At 35.3% G+C, this 14,578-nt stretch overlaps 1 protein-coding gene across 6 annotated transcripts in view; it reads left to right on the top strand.

The window, feature by feature from the left end:
* CCDC73 (coiled-coil domain containing 73) overlaps positions 1 to 14,578 on the top strand; it is a 139,180-nt gene that overhangs the window by 41,599 nt on the left and 83,003 nt on the right. For 4 of the 6 annotated variants that reach the window (XM_032357594.1, XM_032357592.1, XM_032357593.1 and 1 more), the window contains exons 3-6: positions 5,817 to 5,888; positions 10,747 to 10,818; positions 12,698 to 12,733; positions 13,695 to 13,769. In XM_032357594.1, coding sequence (XP_032213485.1) covers positions 5,817 to 5,888; positions 10,747 to 10,818; positions 12,698 to 12,733; positions 13,695 to 13,769 — 255 coding nt within the window. Of the gene's footprint in view, positions 1 to 2,104; positions 2,279 to 5,816; positions 5,889 to 10,746; positions 10,819 to 12,697; positions 12,734 to 13,694; positions 13,770 to 14,578 lie in introns of those variants that run through there. The other 2 variants (XM_032357597.1, XM_032357595.1) reach the window with 2 other exon arrangements.

The raw sequence follows: 14,578 nt of genomic DNA, 5'->3' as shown, positions 1-14,578 counted from the left end.
TTAAAGAAGCGAAATATAAAAGATAATAAAAGTCAAAGAAAGAGACTTTCTTACTCCACTAAACTGTATTTAAGTACCTAACTATGCTGTCATTAACAAAGTTACTAATTTTTTTCCATATCAACCTAAATTGGTGATGATATTTTAGAAAAAATTTGAATGTTTTAAATCAATCTTTACATAAATAATCTGAGTCAACAGATTAGTTTACATTGAATCAATAATGTATGTTTTTTAGATGTTAGCAACAACATTTCTGTTGATTTCCTTATCAGATTACATAATAACTGATGAGTTAGCTCCTTGGCCTTTCATCTAACCTACTAGGGTATTAGGATGAGTGGAGATGAACCAGTGGAAGAGGGGTCACAAATTCATTTTCTTTCAGGATTCGGGTAGTTTGCATGTGATATGGATAGGCTAGGAATTGTGTTGAACTGGAGAGCCTTTGTCTTCAGTTAAACTTGTATTTGCCATTCAGCTCCGAGAACGTGTTGCCATATAGAATAATGGGCTCTGTATTATCAGTTCTTCCAATTACTGAAGAGAAACGAGAAATCCAGACTTTAATATGAAATCTATCAGATTGTAAAAGTAGAAAGTAGGTTGAAAGTTTTTAAACAAACTATATTTCTCAGGCAAATCATCTATACAGTGGGGATAAAAGAGCTCTACCATAGAACTTTCACTTTTAAAATATGCATTCATTTGGTAACCTTTGAAAAACCATTACTCAGTCTTGCCCTTTGAGAATTTGAAATTTAATGTTCAGTTAATTAACCATGCAAATGAATTACTATATTCTCACATAGTATATATTATGTGTGATAATAGAGTTATGGAGAAAGTAGTATGGGAGTTCAGAGAAAGGATGCATTAGATTTATTAAATATATGAACAGAAGGAAATCTTAGAATTTCAAATTAGCAATAAATTAAAGCCAGAGGAAATTTCGGTATTCCAAAATAGCAATGATTTGCTAAGGAAATTGTGAAGGAAAACTGGGTATAATTAATGGTATAATATGTGGTAAATAACATTAAGCAGCATTTCAGTGCCCCATAAAATTGTTTATGCTATGAGTAGAATCATACCCCTTTATAATTATAATGATTTATAGAATATATATCTCTATATCATGGAAAACTGATAAAATGGGTGTGATCTACAATGCTGAAAGGTGACAGTATAATATACTTTTACTATATTAAGATTTTAATTTTACTACATGTTTTATATTAAACATTATTATCTTTTTATTGGAACTTTTCATTTTTATCTTTCATTAGTTCTTTAAGCAGCTTTTAAAAGTTATTAATAAAAATCCTTACTGTCAATGAGAAAAATCTATTAAATTTGGTGAGAAAATCCCATCTGTAACTTCAATAAAGTATCTAAGAATATAGAATCTTAGAAGTGTTTATTTTTTATTATCTGCCTTAGGACTACAAGGATTTAAGTGTTTTTATAAAAACAATAAAAGAAGAGTAATTTGATGGTTTATTTATTCTTTATAACCTTTAGAAAGTGTCATGCTTTTTTTAAAAATGCTTGCTTCAGGCTGTAGTTTTACAAGATGTGCTGTGTATTGGTCAGGCCTCTTCAATTCTTGACCCTGAACAGATTCAGGGACATAGTACATACAGCAGGCACATGTCCAAGCAGCCAAAACTGTAACTGGATACTTCTGTTCTCCTTTTCAAACTCATAATCTACCTCCTACGAAATTGCGCAATTCAGTTTCTTACGTGGTCTAATAAAATACTAATCATTCTTTCAGATAGTTTCTTAGTTTGATTAGCTACAAAGTATTCAAGATAAATATCATTAATATGCATGGAATAGCCTAAAAGTTCATATTTTAAAGAACCTCTTTCCTAATTGGTATTAAAGCTACTGTTTTCATATTACTCAACTTAGTCTATTATAAAGATTTCTGAAATAGAAAAATATTCTAAGACCATTCATAGCAATTCTTAATGCTTTTGTTTTTCTATACAACAAATATTTCTAGTTGTTATTTTGAAATGTTCTGCAGAATACCAGAATGTATTTGTATATTTAAACTAGGTAATTTGATTTTGAATGTCTATCTTCTGTGGGATATGAAGATTAAATTCTGAGGTTTTTGAAGGAAAGGAGTGTATCATAACAATCCATACTGTCCTATGGCACCCAGAATCTTAAAGGTAATAAAATGGCATGTTTAAGAGGCTCTGGAGACAGATCATCTAGATTCAAATACTAGCTCTGCTCGTTAGCTGCTGTGTGCATTTAGGTGAGTTACCTGTTCTCTTGCTAACCTAGCATTTATAAAATGATGATAATAAGAGTACTTACCTTGAAAAATTATACTTATGATTGAATTAATACATAAAAAGTGCTTAGAATATCTAAATCACAGTAAGATCACAGAACTCATTTAACCAGGCCCATGTAAAGAAAGCAGTATCTTGCACATTTTCAATCCAGCTGTTTTGGGATTTGATAAGATGCATACATCTGTGAAATATAACCCTTATCAAGATATAAAGTGTTTCTGTCTACCCAGGCCAGTTCTACCCTTACTTCCTCCCCAGGAGGCAACCCTCTTTTGATTATTTTCCACTGTCAATTAGTATTGTTTTTTCTGACATTTCATATAAATGGAATCATACATATGTACTCTTTTAGGTAAGGCTTCTTTCACTCAGCGTGATGTTTTAAATTCATCCATGTTGTTGTGTCTGTTAGCATACAGATACATCTATATATTTCATTTTCTCTGGGGTGATTATAAATTATATTGTGTTTTTAATTTTGTTTTCTGCATTTTTATTGTTACTGTATAGAACCAGGATAGTTTGGGTGTTGATGATGTATCCTGAGACCTTGTTGAACTCAGTTATTAGTTCTGGTAGATTTTTTATAGATTCTTTGGGGTTTTCCATGTATATGACCATGTCATGTACAAATAGAGACAGTTTATTTCTGTGTGATTTGTTTCCTTCCTCCTTTTTTTTCTCTCCTCTCTTTCTCTTCTCGTTCCTTTTTTCCTTTCTTTGCCTTTCCATCCATCCAGTCTTTTATCATTAAATATGGTGTTAAGTATAGTGTTTTTATGAGGACATTTTATGAAATTGAGGTAATTCTCTCTCCAAACTGGCTGAGAGTTTTTATTATGAATGAGTGTTGGGTTTTGTCAGTTGTCTTTTCTGTGTTAATTATGATGGTCATGTGATTTTTCTTTAGCATATTTATATGGTGAGATATATCAACTTAATATTGTTGTTGAATCAGCCTTATATATCTAGAATAAATTCTACTTGGTGATGGTGTATAACATTTTATACATTGTTGGATTCCATTAGCTGATATGTTGTTGAAGATTTTTCCATCAAAACTTGTGAGAGAGGGGCGCCTGGGTGGCTCAGTGGGTTAAGCTGCTGCCTTCGGCTCGGGTCATGATCTCAGGGTCCTGGGATCGAGTCCTGCATCGGGCTCTCTGCTTGGCAGGGAGCCTGCTTCCTTCTCTCTCTCTCTCTGCCTGCCTCTCAGTGTACTTGTAATTTCTCTCTGTCAAATAAATAAATAAAATCTTTAAAAAAAAAACTTGTGAGAGATATTGGTCTTAGTTTTCTTTTTTTTTTCTTTTGGTACTGTCTTTGTCTAGTTTTGGTGTCATAGTACACAGGCCTTATGAGTTATGATGTGTTCCTTCCTCTTTCTGGAAAAGACTGTATAAAATGGTGTTAATTATTTATATGTTTGGTAGAATTATCTAAAGGTGAAACCATGTGGGCTTGGACATTGATTTTTTGGGGAGCTTTTTAACTAGTAGTTATAGGGCTATTTGGATTGTCCGTATCACTTTGGATGAGGTTTGGTAGTTTGGGGTTTTGAAGAATTAGTCCATTTCTGTAAGTTGTCAAATTTATAAGCATAAAATTGTTTGTAGCATTCCCTTATTAACTTTTTAATGGTTGCAGTATCTTTGTACATTGTTTCTTTTAGTTCTTAGAGCGTATTTAAATTGTTGATGTTAAAGTCTTTGTCTAGTAAGTGCCTTGTCTGCATTTGCTCCAGTTCTTTTTAACTTTTTTTTTTTGCCCTGGGGGCGGGGGGCGTGCGGGGGGGGGGGGGGTGGGGGTGGGGGGGTGGGGGGTGGGAGGCTGTGTATGGATCACACTTTGTTTCTTTGTATGCTTGGTATTTTTTGTTGAGAAGTGGATATGGACATTTTGAATATGTGGCAACTCTGGAAATCCGATATTCTCCCTCCCCAGGGTTGTTTGTTGTCATTGTTTAGTAATTTTTCTGAAAAAATTTTGTGAAGTCTGCTGTTTCTGTCCTGTGTGGCCACCGAAGTCATTGTGCTCTTAATTTAATGATCAGCTAGGGCTTTGTTTGGCAGAGATTTCCTTAAATACCAGGAGCCAAAAGAAAAAAAAAACAATTCCCAGGTTTTACAGAGGGACTCTCTCTATGTTTGTTGGGGAATACCTTCAACACTGTATATAGGTACTTTTCAAGTCTTCCTGTTGAATTTTTTTTAATTTAATTTAATTTTTTCAGTGTTCCAGGATTCACTGTTTATGCACCACACCCAGTGCTCCATACAATACATGATCTCCTTAATACCCAGCGCCAGGCTCACCCCACCTCCCCAACCCGCCTCCCCTCCAGAACCCTCAGTTTGTTTCTTAGTCTGTTGAATTTTTTAACAGAAGTTTCAGATTTTTCTAGTGATACCTTGTATTTATGGTGTCAGCTCTTTTAGGAGTGTTATATGATTTTAAACAAAATCAAAGGATTTTTGTAAATAACTCCTTCCTGCTTGGCTTTGGGCCTTGTTTCTTGACTTTGGGTCTTCCCTTTGTGCCTTTGCAGTCTTCCCAGGTGATCTTCCTGTTCTTTTTATTTGATGCTTGTTTGTCTGGTAGTGGCTGTGGGGTGGGGGAATTCGGGTATTCTCTGACTTTATTAAGCTTCAATTCTTAGGCGAAACTCTGTCTAAGGCTGAGGTCCTCACAAAAGTTCTGTTCCTTCTTTTGTTTTTAATGCTGGGCCTACTGTATTCCTGCTGTTTTTCTGTGCCACCCCCCACCCCATTGAGCTGTTATTTTATTTTCCTAGCCTGCTTCCAGCTGCAGTGGCTTTCCACAGGAGCTCTCATGCTGTAGTTTTTATTGCCCCTCCCCCTGTAGATTAGGCTCTTGTTCCTTAAGGGAGATGGGAAGACTGTTCTGTCTAGGTATCACAGTCCCTTTTTCAGCTGTGGAAAGTTTCCGCTAGTGTTCTTAAGGATCATTGTTGTTGCCCTTTCCCTTACAGATTAAGATTCTTGGTCTGTAGGGAAAATAGGGAAAATGGGTTGTGGTGCTCTCCTCTTCCCCAGCCAGTACTACAGGGGAGAGCTTCTCAGGTTGTTGGATTCTTCCCATCATTCCCAGTAAGCACTTGGTGGACTTCCTGGAGGAAAACAACTGGTAAAAAGTATAAAACCTCCTTGTTTCTGGGGCTCCTGGGAATTCACATTCTTACTCTAGTCCGTGTTCTGCCTTTAGCAATTTATTAAGAACTTTCAGCTGAGTTTTCTTACCGGTACTCAGCCGTTTATGTCGCAGGTAAGTAAATGCTGTGGTTCTCTTTTCCCTGCAGGAGAGAATTATCCAGAGTTTGGATTAATTGAATGATCTGGGACCTCAGTTCTCTGATGGGTTTGTCTATTTAGTTTGCAATTTTTCCAGATTTTTTCTTGTTGTAAGCATGAGAGGATGCTCTTTTTATCTCTCTAGAAAGAGAAGAAATGTAAAGCATTTTTCTTTTTTATTTAGGAAGCAGAAACTCAATATGAAGAGCAGATTGGGAAAATTATCATGGAGACACAAGAACTTAAATGGCAAAAAGTGAGTGGTTTTTTTTTTTTTTTTTTTTTTAAGATTGACCCTAGAGAGAGTGAGCACACACTGGAGTGCACGTGAGTGGTGGGGGAGGAATAGAGGGGAGAGAAACTCAAGCAGACTCCTCTGAGCGTGGAGCTGATGTGGGGCTCAGTCTCCCCATCCTGAGATCAGGCCCTAAGCCTAAATCAAGAGTTGGATGCTTAATGAATGGAACCACCCAGGTAACCCCAAAGCGAGTATTTTTAATTTTTATTTCAGATTAGTCTTTTTAACATCTATTTAAAGAGGTATTCTAATCCTTAATTGCAGTTTGAATTTTAAAATTTCCTAAACATGTTTGGGGATTATGCATCATTTTAAACAAAGTCTCAAGAGAATTCTGACTAAAATTGTTTTAATAACATTTGGGCCTCCAGAACACTAAGAATGAAATTTTTTCCCAAGATTTCTGATAATAATGCTGAAAACGACTATGATCTATTTAATGTCTGGGAAACACATTGTGTATTATAAAGGAGTCAAAATACTTTCCAAGAAGTGAAACCTCTTTATTTTCCCAGGCTCTTATTACATACTGTAACCAAATATTTAAAAACAGTGACAACAACAACAACCCAGTATCAGAGGGACACCTGGTTGGCTGTGTCAGTAGAGCCTGTGACTCTTGGTCCCAGAGTCATGGTTCAAGCCCCATGCTGCATGTGGAGACTGCTAAAAACAAAAAAAAAACCACGAGTATCATCAGATCCGATTCTCTTTCTGGCCTTATTTATATAGAAGCGTTTTTGATGTGCTTCTGTCTTTCCACCAAATAATTTTAATAGCTAAAAATTGAAATCTTAGTTATGATGGCACCCCTTCTTTTAACTATTTGGTAGTATTGAAATAGGATGTTGGAGGTGACATATCAGAATCAGAATTCAAGTGACAGAGGATAGCTCAAACTAGAAATGATGGGAATTTTGAGACCAGACAGATACAAAAGGAGTAAACTAGAGTTGGATTTCATGAGGCACAGGTCTCAAACTTCTCTGCAGAAAGAAAAAGCAGATAAACACCAAGTACAAACTGAAACTCCAAGCAGATTTCAAAGTATGAAGTTATGTCTTATTTTTGGTTAGAGTCAACAGTATAAAGTTATCCATATCCTTAAATTAATCAGTGTGTTTAATACAATCCAATACCAGGAATGTGTTTTGCTGTACCTAAGCTGTTCTAAGGTTTATGTGGAAATAAACGTGCAAGAGTGTCTGGGAAATTTTTGAAAAAGAACAGAACAAAATAGCTACGCAATTTTTTATTTTTTAAAAATTTTTATTTAATGATTTTATTTATTTATTTGACAGAGAGCGAACACAAGTAGGCAGCGAGGCAGCCAGAGAGAGAGGTAGAAGCAGGCTCCTGCTGAGCAGAGAGCCCAATGCGGGGCTCGATCCCAGGACCCTGGGATCATGACTTGAGCCAAAGGCAGAGGCTTTAACCCACTGAGCCACCCAGGTGCCCCATTATGCTAGTTTTGAAATATATTCTTATGAACTGTAGTAATTAAGTTAGCTTGGTGTAGCATACATGGATAGGTATCCCTCAGAACACAATAGAGTCTAGAAATAGATCCAAATCACAGTATAAATTAGTGAATGATAAAGATGGCATTTTTTTATTCTGACAAAATTCCAAACTTTTTTGGGAATTTTTATGTCCTTTTGAGCTAAAGCAGTAAGTAGTTAAATGGAATCAGTGAATCTCCTCATCTTTAGAACAATAAAACTTGCCCATGTATTCTATAAGAGTGCAGTTACAGAGAAATTCAAGTTCCTTAAGGTTCCTCAGTAAACCCCTGAGGCATAGAGCTATCCAAATAAATTGTTGACTTTCCCAGGACAAAACGGGTCACACCTTCTTGATCTAAAGGGACATTATGGGAAACAGAACGTATATTTACAGTGATAAAATACATAAAGATGAAACAGTATTTGGGCACAGTACTACAAAGAATTGGGGCCATGGTTATTTTATTTATTTTTCTTGAACAGATCTTTATCTTTACCCATTGGGTTTCTTGAATGGGAAACAACAGTGTTTGAAGACTGGTATAAAATGTGATTGAGCCTTTCTCTATTAGGCTTTTAGACTATTGGCTCTAGTTCTTAACTTCTGGTTTTAAGAGATATTATATGAAGTTAGGTAGAGGTTTGCTGCTAATATCAGTAAGACATTTTGCCAACAAAGAATGCTACTTCAAAGAGATCTTAATTTGGTCATATGCAAAGGTACCAGTAAGTCAGTAACTAAATTAGCTGTGATCTGATTACAATAGAAAAATCCTCAGGGATCTAAAAAAAATCAGGGAAGAATTTAATTTTGCAGTTCAGTTTACATAGTAGATTCCTTTCTCTTATGCTAATGGGTGTGGTGTCAAAAAGGGGAAAATAATATGTCTCACTTGAGGATCCAAGGATAACAGTTGGAGGCTGAAACAGTGGGGAGTATCTCTGGATTATTAGAGATATTCACTATCTGAGTAGCTCAGTGACTCTGAGGAAAAGGTTATGTGATGATGGCAGGATTTATGGTATAAGTAAAGTATTTGCAAAGTTTCTTTTAATATTTAGAGAAATTTCTCTTTGCAAGTTTGAGGATAAAATGAGAACTTGGGGGCATGATTTGCCTTCAGCAGTATCATTGATTTGCCCACTTGATTTTTTTCCCCTTCATTTTTCTTATCTAGTTCAGAAAAGTGTTTCCCCTGTGCCCCCACCCTTTTTAAATAATAAATATCTACAAGTGTCTCTACCAAGAGGCTCACTACTTTAGTGCTTGATGACTAGAGTGGGAGCATTACATTAAGTTGTTTTATCTGTAAGGCCTCCAGTTTATTCTGCTTTTGTTCAAAGGCTTTTTGAACATCTGGATTTGAGATCTCGTAATGGGGCTATTTCCCATTCCAGTTTTGTTGCATATTAAAACCTTAATATAGAAATAGAAATCTCCTATTTCTAGGTTTAAGGCTGGTCACAAAAAGTAAGGAGGAAGCTAGAGGTCACATTTACTTGAGAATGTACTCCTCAGAGAACCTATCCCTGAGGTCTTCAATAAATTCTTTCCTTGCTTACAGGAATGGATTAGAGTCTAATTTATTTTCACAGAAAACTGGACAATAGGTTCTGAAAGATTTTATCCAACATCTACAGCCTTTCTAAACCTGTCTGCCTTCCTGTGCATTTTGCGATTTCCTGTCATTCCTGGGATCTTTTCACTTTGCTTTTTCTATTCATTTTTTTTTTTTATTTGAGATTATGAACCATTGGTTCAGATCTGGGAATTGGTATTACTACTTTTTAAAATAAGTTATAAGAATTAAAATTCTTTTAAAGTTTATTTTGTATTTTTAATATCTTTATGCCCAGCACAGGGCTTAAACTCACACTCTGGAGTCCAAGAATCCCATGCTGTTCAGACTGAGCCAGCCAGGCACCCCAAGAATTAAAATATTTTAAAATAATTGCTAACTTCAGGAAAAATAAGAAGCTCTGTTAGGTAGAAATGTAATTACAGTATATTATATGGGTGAGCAGTGAATAAACATTGCATAGTCATGATAGTATAAATACTGAAGATTGATTTAAGTCACAGTTTTTATGTAACTCTTTTGGAAGAATAGAGGGAGCAGATGTTAGGTTATACAAGAAAGCCAAACTCCAACTATCATAATAGAAATCAGATAAAATTTTTAAGTTGGTAAATCAACATATATTTAGAAACCTGGAATCAAATAACAAACATTCAAAGTGGTTCCCACTTTTAGATCTAATTTCTGTTTAATTGTGAAAATTATTCACTAAACATAGGAAAAAAAAGTTTGAAGTCATCTTGAATCTGAAGAACAGAACACACAGCTTCTATTAAAGAAGGGGAGAAGAGAAGAAAAAAAAATGGAATCATATATGTGGATTTTAAAAAATGCCTTATGGTGGTTTTGATTTTATAAAAAAATTTGATGAATTTAAAGAATTGTATCCTCTGAACATTTGTGCTTAGATAATAAAATGGGTTTCTTTGGAAACTAAAAGACTGTAGGCGTCTTATATACTAAGACTATTAATTTTGATAACTTTTGATGAAGTATTTTCTTGAAGAAAGCTTTGGACTCAGCCACGGTCAGTGTGTGTGTGTGTGTGTGTGTGTGTGTGTGTGTGTGTTTAAAAATTTATTTATTTGAGAGAGTGAGAGTGTGTGCAAGCAGGGTGAGGGGAGGGGCAGAGAGAATTTCAAGCAGACTCAGCATGGGTGAGCCCCGAGTGGGGTTTGATCCCATGACTCTGAGATCATGACCTGAGCCCGCTATCAAGAGTTGGACACAGGGTGCCTGGGTGGTTCAGTTGTTAAGCATCTGCGTTTGGCTCGGGTCGTGATTCCAGGGTCCTGATTTCGAGCCCCACATCAGGCTCCCTCCTCAACGGGAAGCCTCCTTCTCCCATTCCCACTCCCCCTGCTTGTACTCCCTCTCTTGCTGTCTCTCTCTCTCGCTCTCTGTCAAATAAATAAATTAATAAATCTTAAAAAAAAAAATAGTTGAACAAAGGACTGAGCCACCTAGGCACCCTGAACCATGTTTAGAGTTTAAAATTTTAAAGACATGTGTTTTATCATGAAGAAGAAACTGAAAGAATAATTATTGTATGCTGATCCATGATAGGTGGGAAAAAAAATCATAGAATTGGTTTAAAGTTGCATTTCAAGAGCATTCAATAATGTATGCAATAAATGTTTAACTTTTATTTAAATTTTGAACCTAATTAAAAGTTAAAACTGAAAGGTGCTCAAATTTGTTTTAATTAAATTTTCATAATTTTAAAAATAGGAAACTCTTCAGAATCAAAAGGAAACATTAGCAAAGCAACACAAAGAAGCAATGGCAGCTTTTAAAAAGCAGGTAATTTTATAAAGATAGATAAACACCACGGTTTCAAATATTTATCCACCCCCCCCATTTGAATATTAGGCATACTCACTGAAGACAGTGGAAGCAGGAAGATAAAGTTATTTTGAATCACAAATAACATGTAGTAGAATGAGTGAGTTAAGGGGAGAAATTGGGAAAACTGTTTTCTTGAAGATGTATTTCCATCTGTTCTAAATAAATTAGGTTATTGATGTGTGCCTTCTTACTCTTTCTCTTCCTTCTCCCCTTTCTCTCTTTGATTAGAGTATCCTAGGATCCTGCCTTTTCTGCTTTCCTCCTTTACCCAAGCCAGAAATAGAACACTGACGAAAAGCTGAGATGAAAGGAGGGAGATGTGAAGGATGAGGAAATGTGACTGTCATGCGCTGAGGCCTTCATGAATTCTGTCAGCAGCTAAGAGCAGAGAAAGCGCGCGCGCAAACACACACACACACACACACACGTATATATGATTAAAAAAAAAGAATAACAACTCTTTCAGTTATTTTGAGTTCTAAAGCTCTTCTTAGTCCCTCAAATTTCTCTTCAGTCCCTCATTAGAAACTGTAAGTGTAAGAAATCGGCTCATGAAAAATATTCTCAAGAAATTTTTTCCTTATAGTCATTCCAGCATCACCCTTTTCTTTCTCTTTTCTTTCCCTCTTTTTTGTCTTTTTCTCCATACAAGTGTGTATATTTAGAAAGAGAAATGCATAGGGCCCCTGGGTGGCTCAGTGGGTTAAGCCTTTGCCTTCGGCTCAGGTCATGATCTCAAGGTCCTGGGATCGAGTCCCGCATTGGACTCTGCTCAGCGGAGAGCCTGCTTCCCCTCTCTCTCTGCTTGCCCCTCTGCCTACTTGTGATCTCTCTCTCTCTGTGTCAAATAGATAAGTAAAATCTTAAAAAAAGAGAGAGAGAGAGAAATGCGTAAAAAGAAATGCACCTATATAAATTAAATCACTAGTTGGTTGAGGTTATTTGTAGTTCACACTATAGTGTGGATTTACTTAAGCAGATGATAAATTTTCTTCCTTTTAATCTGAGATTAGCCTCAGACCTCAAAATTATGGGAATTTTAATTGAACACTAAGGAAGCAGAAGCCAAATATACCACATAGTATTCTCTAGGAGAGGGCAAGTCCATGTCTCTCTTGTCACAAGGGACTTTGGGCAAAACAAGAATATCTGGGTATCTAAAGGGTAATGGAGAAAGTGCTCTTGGGCTCTTCCCTACCCCCTCCACCTTGGTTTGTTTCCTTTCCTCCCCTCCCCTCCCAACTCTTCTCTTTTTCCCGATTGTTGAATGTGAATTAGGGATGTGGTGAGAAGTTCCAAAGAAAAATTTGACTTCTTGATAATTTTACCCAATATCCTTGTGTTTCTTAGACTATTTTATTAGTTTTCTTGGGCATGTTGACCCTAGTTACGGTCTTAAAATATCACTGTTTATTTATGAGTCAGCTACATGCATCTTTTAAAAACATTTAGAAAATACTGTCAATGCTAATACAAATGCTACTAACTGCATAAATGTGTGTCTTCAGAAAATGTTATATGTTATTAAAGAGTAGTTGGCAAAATGTTGAAACATTTAAGAAAAAAAAATCGTGGAAGGAAAGACTAAATTTTCAAGGATGATTGGTATCCCTAATCATGTGATTAAATCACTCATTTCTTTTGGTGACTAGCTTTTTTGCCCCCTTTCATACCTTTTGTTATTTTATTTTCTCAATATAAAGGTAGCACATTCACATTGTATTAAGTTCAAGTAGTACAGACATGTAAAATATTTTTATAGGGTCACTGACCAGTATAAATCACTGCTAACAGTTTACTGACCTGTGTTTTAATTTTTAAAATTGTTTATTAGTTGCAAATGAAGATGTGTGCCTTGGAAGAAGAAAAGGTATTTATTAATTTTTTAATAAGCTAAAGATTAGTTAAGTGCATTTAATTACCAATTGTTCACAATGAAAAGGAGGATTAGCACTAGATTAATGGAGCCTGTTAATTGCTTAAAATCTTAGAAATTAAAAAGAGCCAAGGAAATCATGTTACCCCTGTCATTTTACAGTGGGTAATACTGAAACCTAACAAGATTAAAAATGACTTGCTGAAGCTGAAGCTCTCATTCTAAAATGGCAAATTTGGGACTAGATCCCAGATCTCTTCAGCCCCCTAATTAATGTTTTTTCTATTCTACTGTAAAATTTCTATTGAGTATATTTTTAGTGCTTTTTCAGTATAACTACCTGTTTAAATAAACATTGAATGATTTGCATCTGGATGCAGACCAGTTGGAAAAGAAGATACAACTCTGAACTAGAAATTCACCTAGTAGTAAATATTTTCTCTAATTATTTAATAGTTAATACATGTTTTTATTGTATTAATGAATGTACTATATACAAAGCCCTTTTAAATAATTCTTTCATATCTTTATAAGACAAATATACTTGTAACTTATTAGAATATATTTATTCTAGCTATGTGAATTAGGTAATTAGATAATTATATAGTGTCCATAAACTCTCAGGAATGCTCTGTTGATAAAATGGTTATTGTGCAGTGAAGCCTCTGTAAATACTATCATGCACTGAAGCCTCCATAAATCTTTGTTATAATATTATCGTGATAAAATGATTTGTTATAATTTTCATTTCATGGTATGTGTCATCTTATAAAGGCCTTATCGTAAGTTTATATTTTGAAGTCATCAGGAATGTAAGTTGAGCAGATCCATGTTTAAAGCTGTGAAGTGTTAGTTTTAAAGTAGAGGTTTTGGTTTTTGAGCTTTTGTATTTTCCCTATTATAATATCATTTACATTGGAAAGTACTGAAGTATAGTTTTTTTTTTTACTTAAAGGGAAAATATCAACTTGCTACAGAAATAAAAGAAAAAGAAATAGAAGGATTGAAGGAAACACTAAAAGCATTACAGGTAAAGTAACTTAGTATTGCTTAAAAAAGTAATTTGGCATTTTAGCATTGTATTAGTAAAAACTGTCCACTAAACATGTACGTTAGCAAAACAAAGTTGACAAGCATTCATATATCATGTAACTTTGTAATTTTTTCCTGAAAGCCTTGAATTTCAAATTAGGATTTTTTCTCTTATTTTATTTTATTTGTTTGTTTATTCATTTATTTAAGTTTTATTTTATTTTATTTTTTCAGTGTTCCAAGATTCATTGTTCATGAACCACCCTCAGTGCTCTATGCAATATGTGCCCTCCTTAATACCCACCACCAGGCTCATCCAGCCCCCTACCACCGTCCCCTCCAAAACCCGCAGTTTGTTTCTCAGAGTCCAGTCTCTCGTGGTTTATCTCCCCCTCTGATTTCCCCCAACTCACTTCTCCTCTCCATCTCCCAGTGTCCCCTGTGTTCTGCCTTATGTGCCACAAATATGTGAAACCATATGATAATTGACTCTCTCTGCTTGACTTATTTCACTCAGTATAATCTCCTCCAGCCCCGTCCATGTTGACACAAAAGTTGGGTATTCATCCTTTCTGATGGAGGTATAATACTTCATTGTATATATGGACCATATATTCTTTATCCATTCATCTGTTGAAGGGCATCTTGGCTCTTTCCACAGTTTGGTGACTGTGGCCACTGCTGCTATGAACATTGGGGTACAGATGGCCCCTCTTTTCACTACATCTGTATCTTTGGGGTAAATACCCAGTAGACAGACACATGAAAAGATGTTCACCATCATTTCATCTTTCTTCCATTTAGTAG

Source organism: Mustela erminea, chromosome 9 (assembly GCF_009829155.1).
Source record: "Mustela erminea isolate mMusErm1 chromosome 9, mMusErm1.Pri, whole genome shotgun sequence".
Classification (NCBI taxonomy): Eukaryota; Metazoa; Chordata; class Mammalia; order Carnivora; family Mustelidae; genus Mustela; species Mustela erminea.
Note: the sequence above shows the minus strand (reverse complement) of the source record. Positions and strands in the feature narration are given on the sequence as shown.